The following is a 19,917-nucleotide window of genomic DNA, read 5'->3' on the forward strand; positions in this document are numbered from 1 at the left end:
GGGTGTGGTGGTGTTCCTGATGTGGTTAAGAGTCATTCTGCTGACAACTTGTGCAAATATGACTGATGCAATATCGCTCATCATGACAACTATATATAACTGAGAAAACTACGATAGAGCACACAGACAGAGTTGTCAAAATAATGCAATAAAAGCCTTGTGTTGCCAATGCATATGTCATGCTTCCGATGAATTAAATAAATTGTAACTATAGGCCATTGTCTTACTTTAGATGTTTTTATTAACTGAAAGCACTATCAGCAAACTTTATTCTGCTATAAATATGTTTGATATAACTCATGTGGATGGATGGGTGTACATTGTCTTGATTTATATTCCTTTCTCACCGTCAGCTCTGTCTCTCCAACAGGGACGTATCAATCTTTTAGTGTTAATCTGTATGGTAGAGTGTGTTAATACAATATAACAAATGTATTTTGTCTCCCTGCTCTTCTATTGAGACATTTACTGTACATCGTGTCAAAGGTCATGTATCATCGAGACACAGGATCTGACACAAATTTCTATCCAGAGTAGAAGAGGAAAGTTACATCCTGCAACTTTAGTATACTCAATCACTACTTATTGATTTAAACAAATTAATTAGCATTACAGTATGTTTGCACCACCATCTTTTTATTAAGGCATCGTGATGTATGTGTGTGTGTGTGTGTGTGTGTGTGTGTGTGTGTGTGTGTGTGTGTGTGTGTGTGTGTGCGTGCGTGTGCGTGTGTGTGTGACCAGACATGATTGGGATGAGGACAAGGGCACCAAAGTCCAGCGAGGGCAAGATGGTGAATGGGAAGGAGACTCTGCGTCTGCGTTCCAAAGGCGCTGCTACTGTTCAGGAAATGGTGAGTTGTGTCTAAAAAGACATACCGGTATTTAGCCACTTGTACGTACATACACCCCCACCCACTGAAGTCAAAATACTAAAACGTATAAAACAATAGAAAGCAGTAAATGAAAACATTTTAACACTCATCTCTTTATTTTATACTTTGGCTATTGAAAAGCAGATATACAATGCAAGCTTGTAGTTCTGCTATTTCTTTTTTTTTCTTTTTTTTTGTGAAGATTTGTGCAAATCTTTGAATGTATTTTTTAAGCGAACATTTAAAAACTCAAAATCTTGCTTCTGGGGCTCCCTGGAACTAAATTGAGATGGGGGTCCGTGGCCAAATACATATCATTTTGGGGGTTCCTTGACGTGAAAAAGTTTGAGAACCACTGATTTAGATTTTTAGAATACATTTATAGAATCGGGTAAAAAATATTCAACATTTTCATGATTTTTCAAAAATAGCATACAATACAGCGCCGCACTGTGAGTTTGTATATCTGCTATTTTTAATAGTAAAACTATAAAATAATGGTTAAAGTAATAATGCGTAATAATGTGTTCTGTTGCCAAAAAAACTGCAAAACACAATGTATTTTGGCCGCCATGCTGCTACAAAATCAAAACCAAATACACCACCTGGATGTTAACAGCCAGCAGGGTTTTTTACAACAGTCACAGACAGAACATTCACACAATGGTTCGGCTCCATGCCAAATGACACTAAACTAAACCAGAACTTGGCTGTCAGCTGGGAATTAATTCCCAACCCTGCAGACAAGCGGCTTACCGTAACAACACAGAGGTAGTCAGTGGTGTAAATTAACTACAAGTACATTTACTCAAGTACTGTACTTTGAGGTATTTTCTTTACTTTACTGGAGTATTTCCAATTTGCAATACTTTTACTTCTACTCCCCACCCCACTACATCTCAAAGGCAAATATTGTACTTTTACTCCACTATTTGAAAACTTACTAGTTATGCCTACTTTGTATTTTGATGATTATTACAAAACCATTTCAGACCTACAGTATATACTGTATACACTTTGGCAATTTCAATATAGCCCATATAGAAATGGGACCTTCTGCACAATGACTACTTTTACTTTTGGTACTTTAAGTACATTCTGATGCCAATACTTTTGTACTTTTACTCAAGTAAATTTTGACTACCGAACTTATACTTGTAAGGGTGCCCTCACAACAAAATACCTATGAGAGTGGAATCCGCGTTCCGCCAATGCATTTCAATGAGAGTGAAGCGGTTTCATGCCAGCAGAGGATTTCTGCAAAAAAACGCTCCCTTCTCATTGAAATGCATTGGCGGAACGCAGATTCCACTCTCATAGGTATTTTGGTGTGAGGGCACCCTAACAGACTATTTCTACAATAGGGTACTGATATTTTTTTACTTGAGTAAAAAAGTTTGAGTACTTCTTCCACCACTGCAGGGTAGTCAGGGGGGGACTTCATCCATCTACGTTTGAAAAAGACAAATGTTAATATAAAGACAAATGACAAACAACGGCCCAGAATATCCTTCCCTATTACGTATTTCATGCATGAGGAGGCAGATTCCAACAGTCCATCCAGGGGCGTCACAAGGGGTAGGAAAGTGGGACTGAGTTACCGGGGCCCAAGGTGGAGGGGCCCTAGTAACTTTAGCTATTGAAAAATAGCAGATATACAAGCTCACAGTGCGGCACCGAGTGCCGCGCTGCGAGCTTGTAGATCTGCTATTTTTGAAAAGTCGTGAAAATGTGCGCAAATCTTTGAATATATGTATTTTTTAATTTGTAACTCAAATTTTGCTTCTGGGGGGTCCCTGGAACTTTTGAGATGCGGGTCTGTGGCCAAATACATATCATCTTCGGGGTCCTTCACATGAAAACGTTTGAGCACCACTGACATAGAAACATAAGTTTCTTGCGCACATTTTCACGATTTTTCCAAAAATAGCAGATCTACAAGCTTGCAGCGCGGCACTCGGTGCCGCGCTGTGAGCTTGTATATCTGCTATTTTTCAATAGTTAACATTCATGGGGGGCCCACAGTGAATCCTTGTACCCAGGTCCCAGAATTTGTTGTGACGCCCCTGAGTCCATCTATATTTAGACTCTGAATGCCAATGATGTTTTTCAGTGAACCAAAGCAAACATCTTTTTTTCCTTCCCTCCCTCCCTACACCAGCCCAACGAGTTTGAGGAGCAGGCCACGAGGAGAGTGGACGACCTTCTGGAGAGCTATATGGGAATCAGAGACTTGGAGCTGGGTAAGAAGACCACCCACACAGTAACATCATCTTTCCACTGCACACGTCCAGAGTCATGTATGGTGTGTTGATTGATTGAATATTTTATTAGACCAAAATGGAGAACAGTACAAGTATAGTCAATACAATAAAAAATGTAGTACAGTACAAGTAGGCCTACAAAACACCCTGCCTAAAAGGAGCATCCCAAATAAGTCCTTTACGGTCTTGTTTACGTCAGAAGTCCTTGGTATTCAATTCAAGGACATAACAAATAGCAAGCAAAAAAGCAATACATTCAAAGATCATCGCAGTTATAGAAACACTATATGTACAGGGTAGGGGAAACAAGGGGGTGGGCTAAGGTAAGAGGGGGGGTAATTATGTTGAAAACTATGACGAAAACTGTTCGTCGACTGGCTTTTTTCACTCACAAAAACTAAATAAAAACTGACCTATGATGACTAGAACTATGACTAAATAATATTGACAATTCCTTCCACAAATAAAAACTAAGACTGGGAGAGACTAGTGGAGAAGAGATAGCCTGGCATGGTAAGACTAATATCATTGCCCATAGGGCAGGGGGAGCCTATCTCCTGATTGTGTAGCGTGAGGTAGCTTGATGTACAGGTACACCCCCTGGACATGAGGCTAGTATGTCATTGTCGCAGGGACTTACCGCCAATCCAACCCTTGATGCTGAGTGCCAAGCAGGGAGAAACTGGGTCCCATTTTTCAGAGTCTAATGTATGAAATGACCGGGGTTCTAACCCCGACCTCTCAGTCTCAGGGTGGACACTCTAACCACAAGGCCACTTAGCTGGTCAGACTAATATCACTTAGGTTTAGTAGAGAAATAATAGTCATACCAAGGTTAGCGGTACCCATACTAAGCCTAAAAATGGATATGATACAGTTCTATCCATGCTGGGCCTGCTATTTTATGTTATGGTACATTGTCAGTAGTGTACTCTACTGTGTCTAATAAAGCTGTTTCAGGCAGACAATCTTTATGTTCATCGCTGTCGCTGGCAAGGCCAAGCAGTGCATTCAGCTTGGCCGAGCACTCTAACAAACAAAATTCCCTGTGTTCGCGGGAAGGGTGGACAAAAGCCAGCCTTAAAGAGTGTGAAGCCGTGATTTCTCCAATGGTGCACCAAGGACAGCCTTAAAGTCTTTCCAGGTCCAGGCACAGACTGTCTTGTTCAAACAAGCTGTTACAGACTATGTCGAGAGATGAAAATTGGTATTAAAAGGTATTAAAGGTTGCTCATGCCCGACTACGTTACCCCAATGACACCGTTTACACAGCTGCGTGAGACATAAATCTACCATACTGGCAAATACATGGATGAACAACGTTATACCCTCACAAAAAGGCAACTGACTGCAGTTATTTTCAGAACAGGCCCATGTGAAAAACGAGAGGCAGAGGTTCTGCTCTGGCACCCAGGGAGTGTGCGTGCACACTTTTGCTGCCATCGTGGCAACGCTGCCGGAGATTAGCTGTTCACAGACGGAAGGACGGACGGACAGACACATGGACACGTGGACGGACGGACAGACAGACAGGGGTGAAAACATAGTCTCTCTGCCATGCCTTTCAGCCTGGCGGAGACAACAACGTTATACCCTCACAAAAAGGCAGCTGACTGCAGTTGTTTTTAGTCATTCAACCCACCTCTGCAGTGTTCATTTATTTTTTTCGTCTGCAAAATTAAAAACTATGTTAATTTGCCAGGAGTGTGTGCACGCCATACAATAATTCTTTCTGTGAAGTGCTGGGGCTTCTCTCTCTCCCCACACACACACGCTCTCTGCCTCGCTCTATCTTTCTCCCTTTCCGCTTTGCACTGGGCATTTTTTGGGGGGGCTTTTATGCCTTTATTGATAGGACAGTAGACTGACAGGAAATGGGAGAGAGATGGGGAGAGACAGGCAGCAAATGACGTCGGGAATGGGAATCAAACCCGTGACACACTGTCAGGCATCAGAGCACATGAGGTATGCGCCTGGACCGCTAGGCCAGCGGTCGCCCCCTTCTACATGCAAACCGGGTGACCTACCCAGTGCGCGCCTCACTGCCACTGATGGCACACAGACTACACACACCGCACATCAAACAACTTATTTTCAGCCACAGACGTAAATTGATGGCCAGTCAGCACAAAGGATATTTTGCCAGGGAGAAAACCAGTGACCTTCTTGATTCCCAGGTGGCCTCTCCATCCACTTTGCTACTGCTGCCCACGGGTAGACATGGATGGGACCTGAAGTGAGCCTGGTGCCCTACAGGGGAAGGGAACAGGGTTTCCTGTGGTGCCCCAGTACTATTTATTGATGGTGCCATCAATAAAAAGGAAACAAAAATCCCACTGCGCTTTGGCTAATATGCCACAATTTCTGGCCTGAATTGTGAAATATTATATCATTTTACAGAAAGTACAAATAGTTAAATATTTTGAGTCAGGCATGACTCCTCTGGAGCCAGCAAGAACCCATTTGAGCTTCTGACAGCGAGGAATTAAACAGTAAACATTCATCAATAATAAATGAAACTGAGTTATCTGATGCTGCCTGCAGTTAGTAAACACATTCCTGAGGAGATGCTGGCCTAACCGCTAATCGGACAGCATCATTACTGACCTCATCATAATGTTCACAACAATCTGGGGGTTTCATTTGGAGCCTGATGAGTGTCTGGTGGCAGGATTTAGCCTATTTCGATTACAGTTAATCATTTTGCATACAGTGCTTTCATATCAGACATGACACAAAAATTGGAGGGACGTGATTCAAAGTCAATGTAACAAAATATATTTAAAAAAAAGGATTTTCACCTCTAACACAAATCACACAAGTAGAATGTTTCCTAATTTTGCTGCTTTAAAAGGGGGTTATTTCTACAGACCACAATGTGCAGTAAATCAGCTGACATCCATCACCGAAAATAGACGATCTAGAAGCTTGTAGATCGGATAATTTCGATGAGTGACACCAGCGTACAATGCAGTATAATTCAGGCTTTACACTGATGTTTACATCATCTCCTTGCAGCGACCACCATAGTGGAGGCAGGCAAGGACAAGAAGAACCCTGACGACTTTGCGGAGGCGTTAGACTCGGTTCTGGGTGACTTCGCCTTCCCTGATGTCTTCCTGTTCGACGTGTGGGGCGCCATCGGAGACGTGAAGAACGGCAGAATGTAGAGATAGATGTCTATTACTTCTCAATGACAAAACTGGATCAGTGTTTCTCCTCTGTTCTTTCTAAGCTCTTTAACACGTTTCCCCCGTGCAGTTCCTCGTCTTTGCCATTACAGCATCAAAAGCCCATAACGAAGCCTGATTTAGACTTCATTGTACGACGGTGTTGCAAAATAGCTAAACTACAAGCTCACAACGCGCTGCATCTGCGACGCGTTGTGACAATGTAGGCATGCTATTTTCGGCGCACAACACCGTCGTACTTCGGAGCGTAACTGAGGCATAAGAGGTCAAGACATGCATTTGAATGTCATTAAATATTAATTTAACAATTATAGTGTGTTTATTTAGACTGGTGGCCGATTCTAAAAACGAATCAGTTTTCTGAAAAACCTATGTTTATATTGCAACATTTAAAATGACACAGATGCTGTCCCAGCAAGGGGTTAAACTATCCCAAGCATTAGTATATGTAAAAATTTGATTCCTTTAAAAAACTTATGAGCACTATAATTTTCAGAATTCACCATATTTGCTCATAAATCTATGATAGAAAACTGCGGTGCAACTTTCTATATATCTAACACAAGATCAAAGAGCTGTAGTTGTACTACTGTAACAAACAAATTCCCACATGAAATCCTGGAGGGCATTTTCCCATGCGAATACACTCATCCATCATGTAAATTGGTGGGCAGAACATGCAGAGAAACATCAATGCAGAACTTCAGAGGGAAAGAATCAGCTGATCTAGAGAAGCAGGACGTTAGATAATGTTGTGCTTTTCTAGAGAAGCAGGAAGTTAGATATTGTCGTGCGTTTCCCAAAAGCTTGAGTGGGTCATGTTACAACTGCAAAGTCAACCCACCACCTACTATATCAACACTTCCTGTTACAAGCTGGTAATCCAGATTTACAGGGATTAGAATTTCTTTATCAAAAGAGAAGGTTGTGCCACTGGTGCTGGATAACAGTTTTTAGATGGAAAAAAGTCCACACAACAGCTTTGCTCCGACAAATAGTAAGCACATGTGTCTGACACTTGTGCTTAGTGAAAGATCGGAGCAAAGCTGTTGTGCTGACTTTTTTCTCAAAAGATACTGTCAGTATCTTCAAAAAAACAAAAAAACACTTTCAATAAAGGCACAGTAAAGCAAATTGAAATGCCTTGTTGTTGATATAGAATTAAAACTGAAAGGCGAGGCACCAGTATTCAAGAAAATACATGATCTGGAGTTGAAGCAACACAAATCCCAACCTATTTTCACATTTCTTTTACGTTAAATGTTTAATTTTATAAAACAATACTTGATAGAACTACCTGTCAAAAGGTGGAGCTTTTCATTTGACTGAAGACCACCTGTTTTAATTAGACACATAGGAGAGTGAACACTATGGGAGAAATGCCTGAATCAAAACACTGGCATTGCAGCTGTGAGTGCAGGAATAAATAGCATGTAGGAACTAGGAAGTCTATAAAGTCGTGCCTACAGCCATAACATACATTCCAGCATCTCCCGAAGCAATTACCGCTGTCAACAGGGAATCACAACCACTCAATGTTCCCACAGTGGAGGGAAGGTCAGTGTGATGAGGAATTCAGACGTGTTTTTCAACCAGGAATGTTGTGTATATCGGGGGTGAACAGAGACACCAAAGAAACCACATAACTAAGACAAAAAAACTGTCAAAATACATACCCATTCATCCTCCTTAACTCTGCCATCTTCTTTGCCTGAAAAATGAAGGTCTTCATGTATATCACTCAAATCCATCATATTCATCCCTAGCTTATCTGTCTTCATGATGACACTTTTATATTTTCTCATAGCTCGGCTGTTGATTACAAAGGTGAATGTAAATAAGTATTGTTCAACATTTGGTGTGAAGTTATAAAAAAATAAAAAAATAAACTCCACGTACCAGGTTTGAATAATGAATGTATAAAATTTGGTTTCCAAAGTCTTTTGTTGGTCGTTTATCTGTCAGTGATGTATTGTACCACTGTTCCCTGCTACTACAGTTGTTTGTGTGATAACGTTTTGAATCGATGCCTCGTGTATATTACAGCACTGCTTTTGTGGAGACCTGAAGATGTAAGGCATATTTCACATGTATCAATTGTTAATAAAATGGTTGTAGACAGGTTGTGTATTTGTCAAGTTATTTCACGCCTCACAGAAACACACCTCCAGTAGGGTCCTCAATCATTCTTGTTTGCTTTATGCTATATAGTATTTATTTCCAAAGAACATTGGATCTCAATCAAGAGATGTTCAATATTTTTACATTTTATTTCATGTCAGGTACACAGTACACCAGTAAAACAATGTACAAAGATGTTTAAAGATGTTCCTTTTTGAAGGGATACTCGGTAACTTAATGCACCACTATGTAACTTTCGTCTTCTACCATTTTTACTATTGAGCTAATAAGAGCGCCTGTCTGGTTGCTCGGGGGATAAATAGAATCTTGACCTTCAGGTCAAAATTTGTGTCATATCCTTGTGTCTATAGATGAGACATGACCTTTGACACAATCTAAATGTCTCAATAGAGGAGCAGGGACAAAATACAACCACGTCAATCGTATAAGTTGTATTGTATTAACATAGAGATTGGGCAAACTTATATATATCTTTTTTTATATTTCATTCATTTAAAAAAAGTTACATAGTGCTGCTTTAAGTCCTTGGTTGACCAATTGCAAACACTAGCTAATATTTCTTAAGTCTTCATATATTGTAACCTTTCATGCAGAAGAATATACTGTAGGTTATTGCATATAAATACAGCTTTTATTACACTTAATGGTATGTTATCTTTGGATTTAAGAATGTAAATGATAATCAAGTATTTCCTCCAACATTCTGTAATACTGACAATCTAAAGAGTCAAACCATTTATGATTTGATTTGGTCCTTAACCCCCATTGATGTCCTCATTTCTCATACATCAATCAATTATCTTCTTTTGTGGAAACCACATTGTCAAGAAAGTAAAGTGCAAAGAATTTGTATTCCTTTGAAAGCATCTCTAAAGTCTGGATTCCTGAATATCTGGAAAACCTCACAATTTCAGGTTTAGGAGACAAAAAATATTGCAAATTGCAACAGATACTTTCATTTCCACATTAATATGCAATATAATACACATGTTTTTATTATAATACTACTACCATATATCAGCTGAACACTGAAAAGAAAGAAAAAAAAAGAATTGCAAATCCAATTTAAAACATTTGGTATAAAAACTGTTATATTTCACTGTGGCAGATACATTTGCTGTTTAACCATAGGCTATTTGCATAGGCTATTCAAAAATGGCAGATTTTGAACATTTTTGAAACATCTTGAAAGTGTGGAGAACTACTACTTGCTAAGTTGGTTTACAGGGTAATTTCTTTCAAAATAATTGTGTTCTTTGTTACAGTGAGTCATAATTCCCAGGGTCCTCTGACTCACACTTTTCAAAAGGTTCAATGTTGTCAGGGACTCATTTTCCCACAGCCCCACAGCATGTGCATCAACATGCTACAGTATGTTCCCTGAACATACCCACACATAAAACATTCCTGACGTAAAATGTATATCTGCGATAAAGTTTGTGCATCATTTGGTTCCAATAACTGTATGCTAACACAATTATTATTAACTCTAGTTTATAATAACTAGTAAGACACCTCAGGACGACATGCGACCTCGAGGTCGCGCCAATTCTTGGCCATCTGGCCAGTGATGCATATTGGAGACCCCTGGTACCCATATATGGAGATCCATGTACAGTATATGGCACATCCCTTTTATGTCCATACATGGAGATCCCTGTCTGAACCAGCCACACAGATATGGGCTGTCTTCCTCCATATATGGGCAATCCCATAAGTCCTGTTAGATATGGGCTTAATATTGATGACATCAGGGATCTCCATACATGGGCATAAAAGGGATTCTGTTAGAGTGGTTGCCATGACATCACAACATACAATGTATTTTATGCCCATACATGGAGATCCCTATCTGAACCAGCCACACAGATATGGGCCATGTCTTGGCCATCTGGCCAGTGATGTATGTATATCGATGACATCAGGGATCTTCATATATGGGCATAAAAGGGATTCTGGGGAATACCCGTATATGCCTATGGACCTTTACATAGGTGATGTCACCTGTGATATCACCTGTGATGTCACAGTGATGTGTCAGGGGAACCACAGTGTCAGGCGTGACCTTCAACAATACACAGATACGTGGACAAGATGTGACGGTTTTCATAGTAAACTTGCAACCTACGGTCCCAATTAATAATAAAATAAACTTTAGTAGAGCATTTTTAAGGGCTCTTCAAACACCAGTGAGCAACTTTCATTGAAATTAAAAGCTGGGGGCAGGGCAGTCCGCCCTCTAGTTTATATATTTCTCTATGACTGTTGATACGTTGTCAAACAATATAAATGTAGGGAACATAGGAATTAACTGCCTTAAATTAGGGAGCTACTGTACTGTTGATGTACAGTAGATTAAAGTTTTATGACTATTATTTGAATGTGTGTATATTGCTGTTGTTGGGCAGAAACCTCCTATCTGCATATTCAGCATTTTTGAGTTACTTGATCAAACAACAGACAGAGCCACACAAAAGATCTACAAGCTGAAAACATGTCTCTTTGCGCCTTATTTTGAGCTTGTAGATCTGCTACTTTTGCTACTTTTGAATTTGAATCCAAAAAAGTAATAGTTTTGGACATAGGAGGTTTCCACCTGACAGAGACGATATGTATCTACGATATGTATCTACCACAGTGAAATATCAGCTGCAGCAAAATGAAAAGGAAAACTATTATACAATTTATAATAGCCATTGTGTCCTCCCCACCAGCCCCTCTGTTGTTAAAATGTTTTGGATAGCTACTGATGCTATACTGTCTTCGAGAACAGCTGCACGCACCATCTTTGGAATATGATAGCCGACTTGGGCTGGTAAGTTATTGAGTCTCTGACAGCCCGGCCCAATCTTGGAGTGCGGTTTGGCGCTGGATCAGTGATGATGAGCTGAGATAACACACGCACACAGGACTGGAAAGGAAAGGCCTGACATACTCCAGATGCTGTTGTCAACTGCTGCTTAATGCTTACATCTCCGATTTCAGCACATAATAAGCTCCTTTGACCTCAGCACACAATACCAGCAAGTTGGATGCGTTCTGATTCGGAAACTGACTGTGCAGTTAAAATGAGCCACTCTCTAGAGATAACAACGGATAGCTCGGGACTAAAATATCACGTAGGGGCAGTTCCATAACTGTCAATGAAGATGAGATAGAATCCAACACTCGTAAAGATTCAGTTATTGGGTTGAAGGCAGTGTAATTGTTGCAGAGACTGTCCTGTAATTGAAAGATCACAGGTTAAACACCTTTAGTACTGTAGCTAATCAACAGCCAAGGTGTCCTGTATAAAGTGTCCTCGAACAAGCCCCTGAGCCCGTTTTCTCCACACAGTTCACTGTGGAATGTCATATAGTGTCTATAGGTACAAGTACGCTGTCCTCTGTCACGGTGGTCACAGGCAAACGTCACAGGCACAAACAACAGCCCACCGAAAATGCCTGAACACAATCAAACAAACGTACACAACTCCAGTGAAGAAGACGTCACGGCTTGGAAGGAGTCCGAGTAAGCTTTGAGGTCGCTAGGTCCGTTTTCACCGTGTCACCTTCCGGCCCGAGGGTCTCCTGCAGGGAGGCGCGCGTGAGCCTGCGCACGGTGGTCATGAAGGAGCCCCGGGACCAGTCGAAGCTGGGGTAGATCCGTTTGAGCACAGCCCGGCGGAACAGGATGTATACCCAGGGGTCCAGGATCTGGTTCCACGTGGCGAAACGCAGCCAGAGCAGCAGGTACATGACCCGGAGTCGTCCCCCCGACAACACAGTCTGCGCAATAAACACCTGCGTGGTGGTGATGGAGGTGATGGGTGGATGCATGGATGGAGGGAGGAAGGGCAGGGATGGGGGAAGAAGTGGAGCAAAGAGGGACAGATGGAGGGAAGTGAGAGGAGGAGAAGATGATGATGGGATATGAGAAAGAGGATGAGAGAAAACGGAAGGGTACAAATGTGGGAACAGGGAGGGGGAAAGGAAACGACAAAATAAATAAATATCAACAATGACAAGATCACCATAATACACACACAGCATGTTTGTTGTGGTCCCCTCAGGGTTGTTGGCACAGCTGCTGCAATCTCCTTGAGATGGTGGGCTTGGTGGCAACACAATTCTTCCATGTGCCGTGGCTACTGTATGTGGCTACAGGTGATGTGAGGCATGCCTCAAGACTTAGTTCTTAGTAATAGCACTGACCTGGTGGAGCTAAAACATGCCAACGCACCTCTTTAGGAGTTACAAAATGGCTTTTCATTGAGGTTCCTCCAAATTCAACTTCAAACTCAACTCAAAAATCAACCATGTCCCTCCTGTCGTTTATATATATATATATATATATATATATATATATATATATATATATATATATATATATATATATAAACCACAGAGAGAGAGAGAGAGAGAGAGAGAGAGAGAGAGAGAGAGAGAGAGAGAGAGAGAGAGAGAGAGACACATGCATGCATGCATTCAAGACATTCCTTTGTGAGATGAGGTGATTATGGTTTGATGAGCAGCCATATGTGTTATTAGTGGGGCAGCTTATGAAAGCAGAAATAACAGGGCAACATTATTCATTATTGGTGAAGAAAAAAAAAATAAGATGAAACCACACAAAGTGAATGGATTATTAGCCTGGGAATGGAATGGACTATCTATACACAGCAGCGGATGCACCCTGAGGCATGCTCATGGGTAATGTAGTTTGGAAGCCGGAAGTTCTTTGATGAGCAGCTGAGTCCATCTCATTAGCGTGTTTGCTTATTTTTTAGGTAAGCAGGCAATCACAGCCAATCACAGCCAAAAGCTATGAGAATGATGACTTCAAGAGCATGCTGTCATGATTGTTACGTTCATTTCCCCTCTACTCGCCTGAGGTGGGACTCCTGACACATGATGTAAATCCAGGGGTCACATATCTGATTGCAGGTGGCCATTCTTAGCTCGAACAAAACAAGATGGGGTTTTACGGGCTCTTTGGTTACAGCGCTCGTCAGAATATGTATCTGGGCCAGGGACAGCAGCACACATCAAACAAAGCGATGGGTTATAAAATAGAACTACTTTCGAAACATTTGCCAATGCCATTCTTTTGTGGGTCATCACCCTTAAGTTTTGTTTTCCAGTATAGTAGAACAGTTCAAAGAGAGACATCATATCTATTGAAAACATGACAGAATACAGGAGATGGTCACCCGTTTTGAAATGTCACATACAGTACGTAGGACATTGAGTTAAACACGACCAGACTACTCCCACTTGACATAATTGGACAATAATTGTCCAATTATGTCATGTTTATCATGTTTACATACAATTATTGTATGTAAACATGATTTGGAACAAGAGAGAACTGTTAACTTAAGATGCTTGCCTTGTCTGCAAAAGTGAAAACACCATGAGACCTACAATGGCATAGAAATATCTACATTTCCCAAGAAAAGTAAACATTTACCATAACATAGTATATCATGGGTTTAGGTCCAAGGGGTTATTGGTGTTAAAACTAGTTCAGGAGTTTTCAAACTCAGGTAACAGAGCAGCAAATTCACTTTAATTAGGCCATGAGCCCCAATCTCAAATGATACTGAATTGATTTATTACTATTAAATTGTCTAATTGTTCATACATGGATGGCTACATGAAAAATGCATTCGAAGAGGTGATATTGACATGACATGTTTAGAGAATCATAAATATCTTGCATATAATCATTTAAAGTGAATTGAATTATAGTGACTTCACTTAGTTGGGGACCCCTGAAACACTGCCAAGGACCCCTGGGGCTCATCATACTGTATACAGCTTATGGCTCATCGCTCATGACTCTGGGCATTTATAGTCGACCAATCAAATGTGAGAGACAATGATGTGTGGTGGTGAGCAGCTAGACATTTCAGGAGGTGTGATCCAAGTGGCTCACACTGTGTGAGATGTTCCAAATGAGCAGAAGATGAGACAATGCTCTCAGGTCTCTGAGGGTTGGTCTCACACCAGTGTTTCCCCAAACACAGGGTTGTGACATTTTGAGTCGTGGACCACTTTTTATGTCATAAATAAATGAATAAATATATTTGTCTTTCCTACAAAATAATACTAATATATATTTTGTTTTCTTTTTTTGTTATTTTTTCTTTAAAAAAAACGGTTCCTTTTTACCAAAAGTATGAAAATGTTGGAAGTGAAAATAGCTACAAGTGAGTTTGTTATTCTGCTTGTTGAGTTTATTGTGAACTTGTAGAACAACTTTGGAATAGCTGTTTTATTAAATAAGGCTTAACTGGTTAATTCAAAATGTATTTTTGTATGTTTGGGTCCAGGGAAGACACCAAATTTCTCTTTTGGGTCTTGAGTTGAAAGGGTTTGGGAACCCTTGGTTTAAGTAAACTGTAAATGAGGCTTTACTGAGCTGTGAGAAATTTCTATCTGCAGTCAATCTTCCACACAGCACTAAGATTCCTTCTACTAACAGACAACAGAGGGCAGTGCTGTACACAGTTACAGCAGTGATCTGCTGTATCCAACATGCTGGCCACATTACATACAGTGCCATCTCTTTTTGGAGCGGTGAAAGCGCTCCCAATAGACAGGTATGTCCGTGGGTGGCTATGTCTCTGGGTGGCTATGTCTGTAGCCTGGCAATACCTTGAGTGGCCACACAAGTTAAAGGAGGGGCGCTGTTGTGCAGGCACACATACACACACACACACACACACACACACACACACACACACATGCAGCAACACTCACCCCCCCCCCCCCCCCCCACACACACACACACACGCACGCACGCACGCACACACACACACACACACACACACACACACGCGCGCACGCAGCAACACTCACCCCCCCCCCCCCCACACACACACACACAACATCATGACACCCCCCCCCCCCCCACCCACACTCACGCAGCAACACTCACCCCCCCCCCCCCACACACACACAACAGCATGACACACACACACACACACACCCCCCCCCACCCACACTCACTACACAAACGCACACACACACACACGCGCACGCACCAACACTAACCCCCCCCCCCCCACACACACACACACACACACACAACAGCATGACACATTAAAAAGCTAGCAACATCACTGCATTATAGATCTAGGACAGAATTCATAGATTTAGAACACATAGAATCAAAAACATAGACCTGGAACTGCTCAAATTCACCGCTCCACTTCGAACCAAGGTTTGATTTTTTACTGATAAACCGTAAAATAAAAATGTCTGAAAACATTTGAGGTGAGAAATAGGTAATGACATAATCTTGATTCATCATTTATTAACTCAGGACTGCCTAGTTTGATAGTTTTAACTGTCAAATCAATGATTCTCAAGCCAGTTGAGCTCAACACCTCCCAATCTTATGTTTCATTGGGAAATACATCACAATAGAAGTTAGAGGCTCACAAAATGCCATTTCAGGTCGACATTAAGAGGCTTTAGTTGTCTTGTGTATGTGATTCTGCACTAGTCCAGGTTTGCCACAGAATACTGCCACAGATAATATTTGGAATGTATTAATATCATTTCAGTTTAACCACTTAAACAGGCCTGAGTTGCACTGTACTTGGTGCAATCTTTTTTAGCCTACAGTACACCAAGAAGATCTACAAGCTTGTGACGCGTTGTGAGCTTGTAGATTGGCTATTTTTGTTGAATGTTTCGCCCCCAGAATAGGGATGGTGGGGTTGAAGAGGATAAACACCAAGTATAAAAGTTTTCGATCTGTCCTAATCGTATCGCTCTATCTTAGGGGATGGGGAAGGATGTACATAAATGTACGGTACTGTGAAGTAACAATGTAATTCAGGGGTGCCGTGGATTGAATCGTTATTTACAGGGGTGCCGGCCGGGTGCCCTGAGCCAAAAATGTTTGAGAACCACAGCACTCGGGTGATCTGGGTTCAGCTAAACTGGAGGCTGCATCGCTAAGAAGAAATGAGGCACGGAAGTACGGAAGTGAGAGATTTGCAATGCCTCATTTTTTAGCCGACCCTTTAGGGGAAAGTGTCTCACTGATAACAACTACTGCAGAATGCAGCCGGTCAAAGGCCACCGCTTAGTTGAACGATATTTTACATCTGTCATTTCCAGGGACCGATTTTGGTATACACTAGACAAACGATAAGGAGATGGGGCACCCCAAAGGTCACATCAAGTCCATGGTAAGCCACTTGAATGTAAAATGTGGTGTTTATTTTCTCATAAATAGAGCTAGACCAAGCACTAAGGCTGGTATGAATACAAAAATGTCTTAGAATGCAGCTCTGCATTCCCATTTTCTTTCTTTCTTTTGCCTTTATTTAACCACATGAACCCTAGCATCCCTATTCTGGGCGTGTCAAACATGTGGCGAACATTTGCCCAAAATAGCTGATCTACAAGCTCACACCATAAAGCGTGTGTAGAGCGGCAACGTTTGATGTAGAGATTTGGTGTAGAGGGGGAAAAGGAGGGTCCCAGATACAGAATAGAATCTGGGACCCTGGAGTGATAGATGTTTTTAATTTATCTTTTCTTCATCTTGAGGGACAGATTCATTCAAAGCATGTTTTAGCCGTGTCAGACGTGTTCTCCATATTGAAATACTGAATAAAAATCAGTATTTTCATGAGTTACAGGTATGTGGTGGAAATATGTACCCAAAGTGTGTCACAATTGTGACTTACATATACCATTCTTACCATTCTTTACTGTTCTTAACATTAACCCATTCAGGCCGGGTACACATTTTAGTGTATGGGAGGGGCGTACAGTACATGTACAGTATGTATCAACATATTTGTTTTTGTAGGCTAATTTCTGATTTGGGCCTAACTATAGGTTAGGCCTAAATGGGTTAAAGGGACAATTTTTTTTCTTTTGATCACTCACCCCATGGAGACTTGAATTCATGGATATTTTTTGTCGCATTTCTAAGCCAATAATTTGATGACCAGCAGTGGAGACACAAAGAGCCTGCTTTGTTCCCTATGGAGACACGAAGAGTCTCCTAGCTCAAACTATTGGCTTAGGAATGCGACAAAAAACAAAACATATCCATGAATTTGAGTCTCCATGGGGTGAGTAATCGATTGAAAGAAAGTCATTCTGCGGGTGAACTATCCCTATAACGTTGTTTTTGGAGGGGGGTTTGATCAGATCAAATGACCATGACCATGTTGCTAATTGACTAATTTGTTGTTTTAAATTGTAATCAAAGTCCATCAGGCAGCATAAAGACCCATAAGGGAGGAGAAAGAGAAAGAGCGATCAGAGAGATGGAACAGGGTGTATGAGAGGGAGAGCGGATATCCCCCTCTGCCTGCCTCCAGCCGGAGATGGTCTGCTCTCCCAGAGGCCTTATCATCCAGCAACACACACACACACACACACACACGCACACACACGCACACACACGCACACACATGCACACACGCACACACACACACACACACACACACACACACACACACACACACACACACACACACACGCACAAACACAAACACACACAATCGCACATAACCGAGATCACACACATATGCAACATAAATAAATGACATACAAACAAATACCCAAAAGCATGCGTGTACAGTACGCACACACATACACATGCACGCACACGTAAACATAATGCTTACAAGTTACAAGCTTACGATGTTCACAGCTACACATATCTGACATCACACGCGCATGCAAGTCCGATAATTGCTATACAAACAAATATACAAACGCATGCATGCATGGCACGTGCGTGCACACACACATGCACACGCTGAAACAAGGCCAACAGGGTTCCTGGACAGTGCTGGCTTGTGGCAGCTTACTAACAAGCCCCTGGCATTGTGTTTCTTGTCAATCAGCACAGCAGCTATTCTGCTGAACCTGGCAGCAGGCAGTCATATTTAATTTACTACTGACTTTATATTTAAACTGTTTGACTCACAATGCATGCTCATTGTGTCTCCTACACACAGATGCACATACACGCCACGACACTGCTCAGTGCAATACACATCTTGGACTCCCCCGAGGTACCTGGTGATGGTATGCATGCATACAAATAAATAACCAAACACAAAAGCTGCTGTCTCTAACTGTTAGCCCCATCTTTTGTGTTGGATTTTCAGCTTTGCGGTAATGCGTTATCATGCTTTATTGCCTGCATTTTAATGTCCTGTACATTAGGTTGTTTTATATTGTGCCGTTTGTATTGTTTTAACAAGATTGTTGTTTTCTTTTAGCCCCACTTGTCTTTGCCAGCCCACAGTTGTAAATAAGAATGTGTTCTTAATCTTGCCTTGCCTGGTTAAATAAAGCTATGGGGCTGTTAAGTATGACATCATTTTGTAGGCAGAGGAGAATTTCTGCCCCCAGTTTCCGTGAATCTTTTTACTATTTACACATTTTTCTTCTCTTTGTTGTTGAAAGGAAAGTGTTAGAATTATACTTTAGTCGTTATTTTTGTCTCGGATCTGTTGGAAATAGCGAGGGACAGAAAATGATCTGGGGGCAGATTCTCCTCTGCCTACAAAATGATGTCACGGCTGCATGCATTTACTTATGCATACACTCATTCAAATGCTTGCTCGTACACAATACTGTCTACAGACTCCACACATATCAAGACAATTAATTAGTGCATAATATAGAAATCTATGCACTAGTCTATTAGACTAGTGCATACAGTGTAAATGTCTTGCATACATAAATGCATACATATATCACCACACAACTCACCAGCAGGGGGCACCAGCAGATGGAGGCGATCACCATGATCAGGAGGAGCTGCACCATCATCTCCACCTCGTAGTCGCGCCTCCGCTGGCGGCCGTCCTGGCCGCAGCACACCCTGACCAGCGTGACCACGCTGACCGTGTTGAGCACGAAGGACGCGGCAAGGGACAGCAGTCCCACCAGCGAGAACAGCAGCGAGAAGGCCCTGTCACCGCCGCCCTCGCCGCCGATGTTCAGGAAGCACCAGGAGCCGGGCAGCTGCATGTGGTAGCTCCCCACGCCGGCCACCAGGGGCAGCAACGCCACGCAGCCGGCCAGCGCCCACGCCGCCAGCACCATGGAGACGGCGCGGCGCTTGGGAGCAGCGGAGCGGGCGAACGGGCAGTTGATGCCCACAAAGCGCTCCACGGCCATGGCGGCGCCCATCAGCAGCGGCGACAGCCCGTAGAAGACCATGGACGCGCCAAAGAAGTTGCAGAAGTGGCAGTCCGGGTCCAGCTGGCGCCAGTTGAAGTGCGTGACGTGGAAGGACACCACGATGGAGCCAGTCGTCAGCAGGCCCATGAAGTCGGTCATCACCAGGCCGCACAGGAAGATGAGGAAGGAGGAGCGCGAGCGGCTGTGCGTGCGCTGGTACGACTTGATGAGCACGACGAAGGCGATGAGGTTGGAGCTCAGGCCCAGCGTGGTGAAGACGGACGAG

General features: G+C 42.2%; 2 protein-coding genes across 2 annotated transcripts in view; one reads left to right on the forward strand and one right to left on the reverse strand.

Annotated features, from left to right (window-relative positions):
• The window catches only part of gipc3 (GIPC PDZ domain containing family, member 3), a gene marked incomplete at both ends in the record, with an annotated part of 34,074 nt that extends 27,765 nt beyond the window's left edge, over nt 1–6,309 (forward strand). The window contains 3 exons of the mRNA XM_080722341.1: nt 745–854; nt 3,037–3,118; nt 6,158–6,309. Coding sequence (XP_080578467.1) covers nt 745–854; nt 3,037–3,118; nt 6,158–6,309 — 344 coding nt within the window. The remainder of the gene's footprint in view (nt 1–744; nt 855–3,036; nt 3,119–6,157) is intronic.
• A 5,651-nt stretch (nt 6,310–11,960) lies between these two features.
• The window catches only part of tbxa2r (thromboxane A2 receptor), a gene marked incomplete at its 3' end in the record, with an annotated part of 16,183 nt that continues 8,226 nt past the window's right edge, over nt 11,961–19,917 (reverse strand). The window contains exons 2-3 of the mRNA XM_080729457.1: nt 19,218–19,917; nt 11,961–12,254 (exon numbers count right to left, since the gene is read on the reverse strand). The exon at nt 19,218–19,917 is cut by the window's right edge and continues 178 nt beyond it. Of these exons, the coding sequence (XP_080585583.1) occupies nt 11,961–12,254; nt 19,218–19,917 (994 nt within the window). The remainder of the gene's footprint in view (nt 12,255–19,217) is intronic.

This window comes from Nannobrachium achirus, assembly GCF_963921795.1.
Source record: "Nannobrachium achirus genome assembly, chromosome: 1".
Taxonomy (NCBI): Eukaryota; Metazoa; Chordata; class Actinopteri; order Myctophiformes; family Myctophidae; genus Nannobrachium; species Nannobrachium achirus.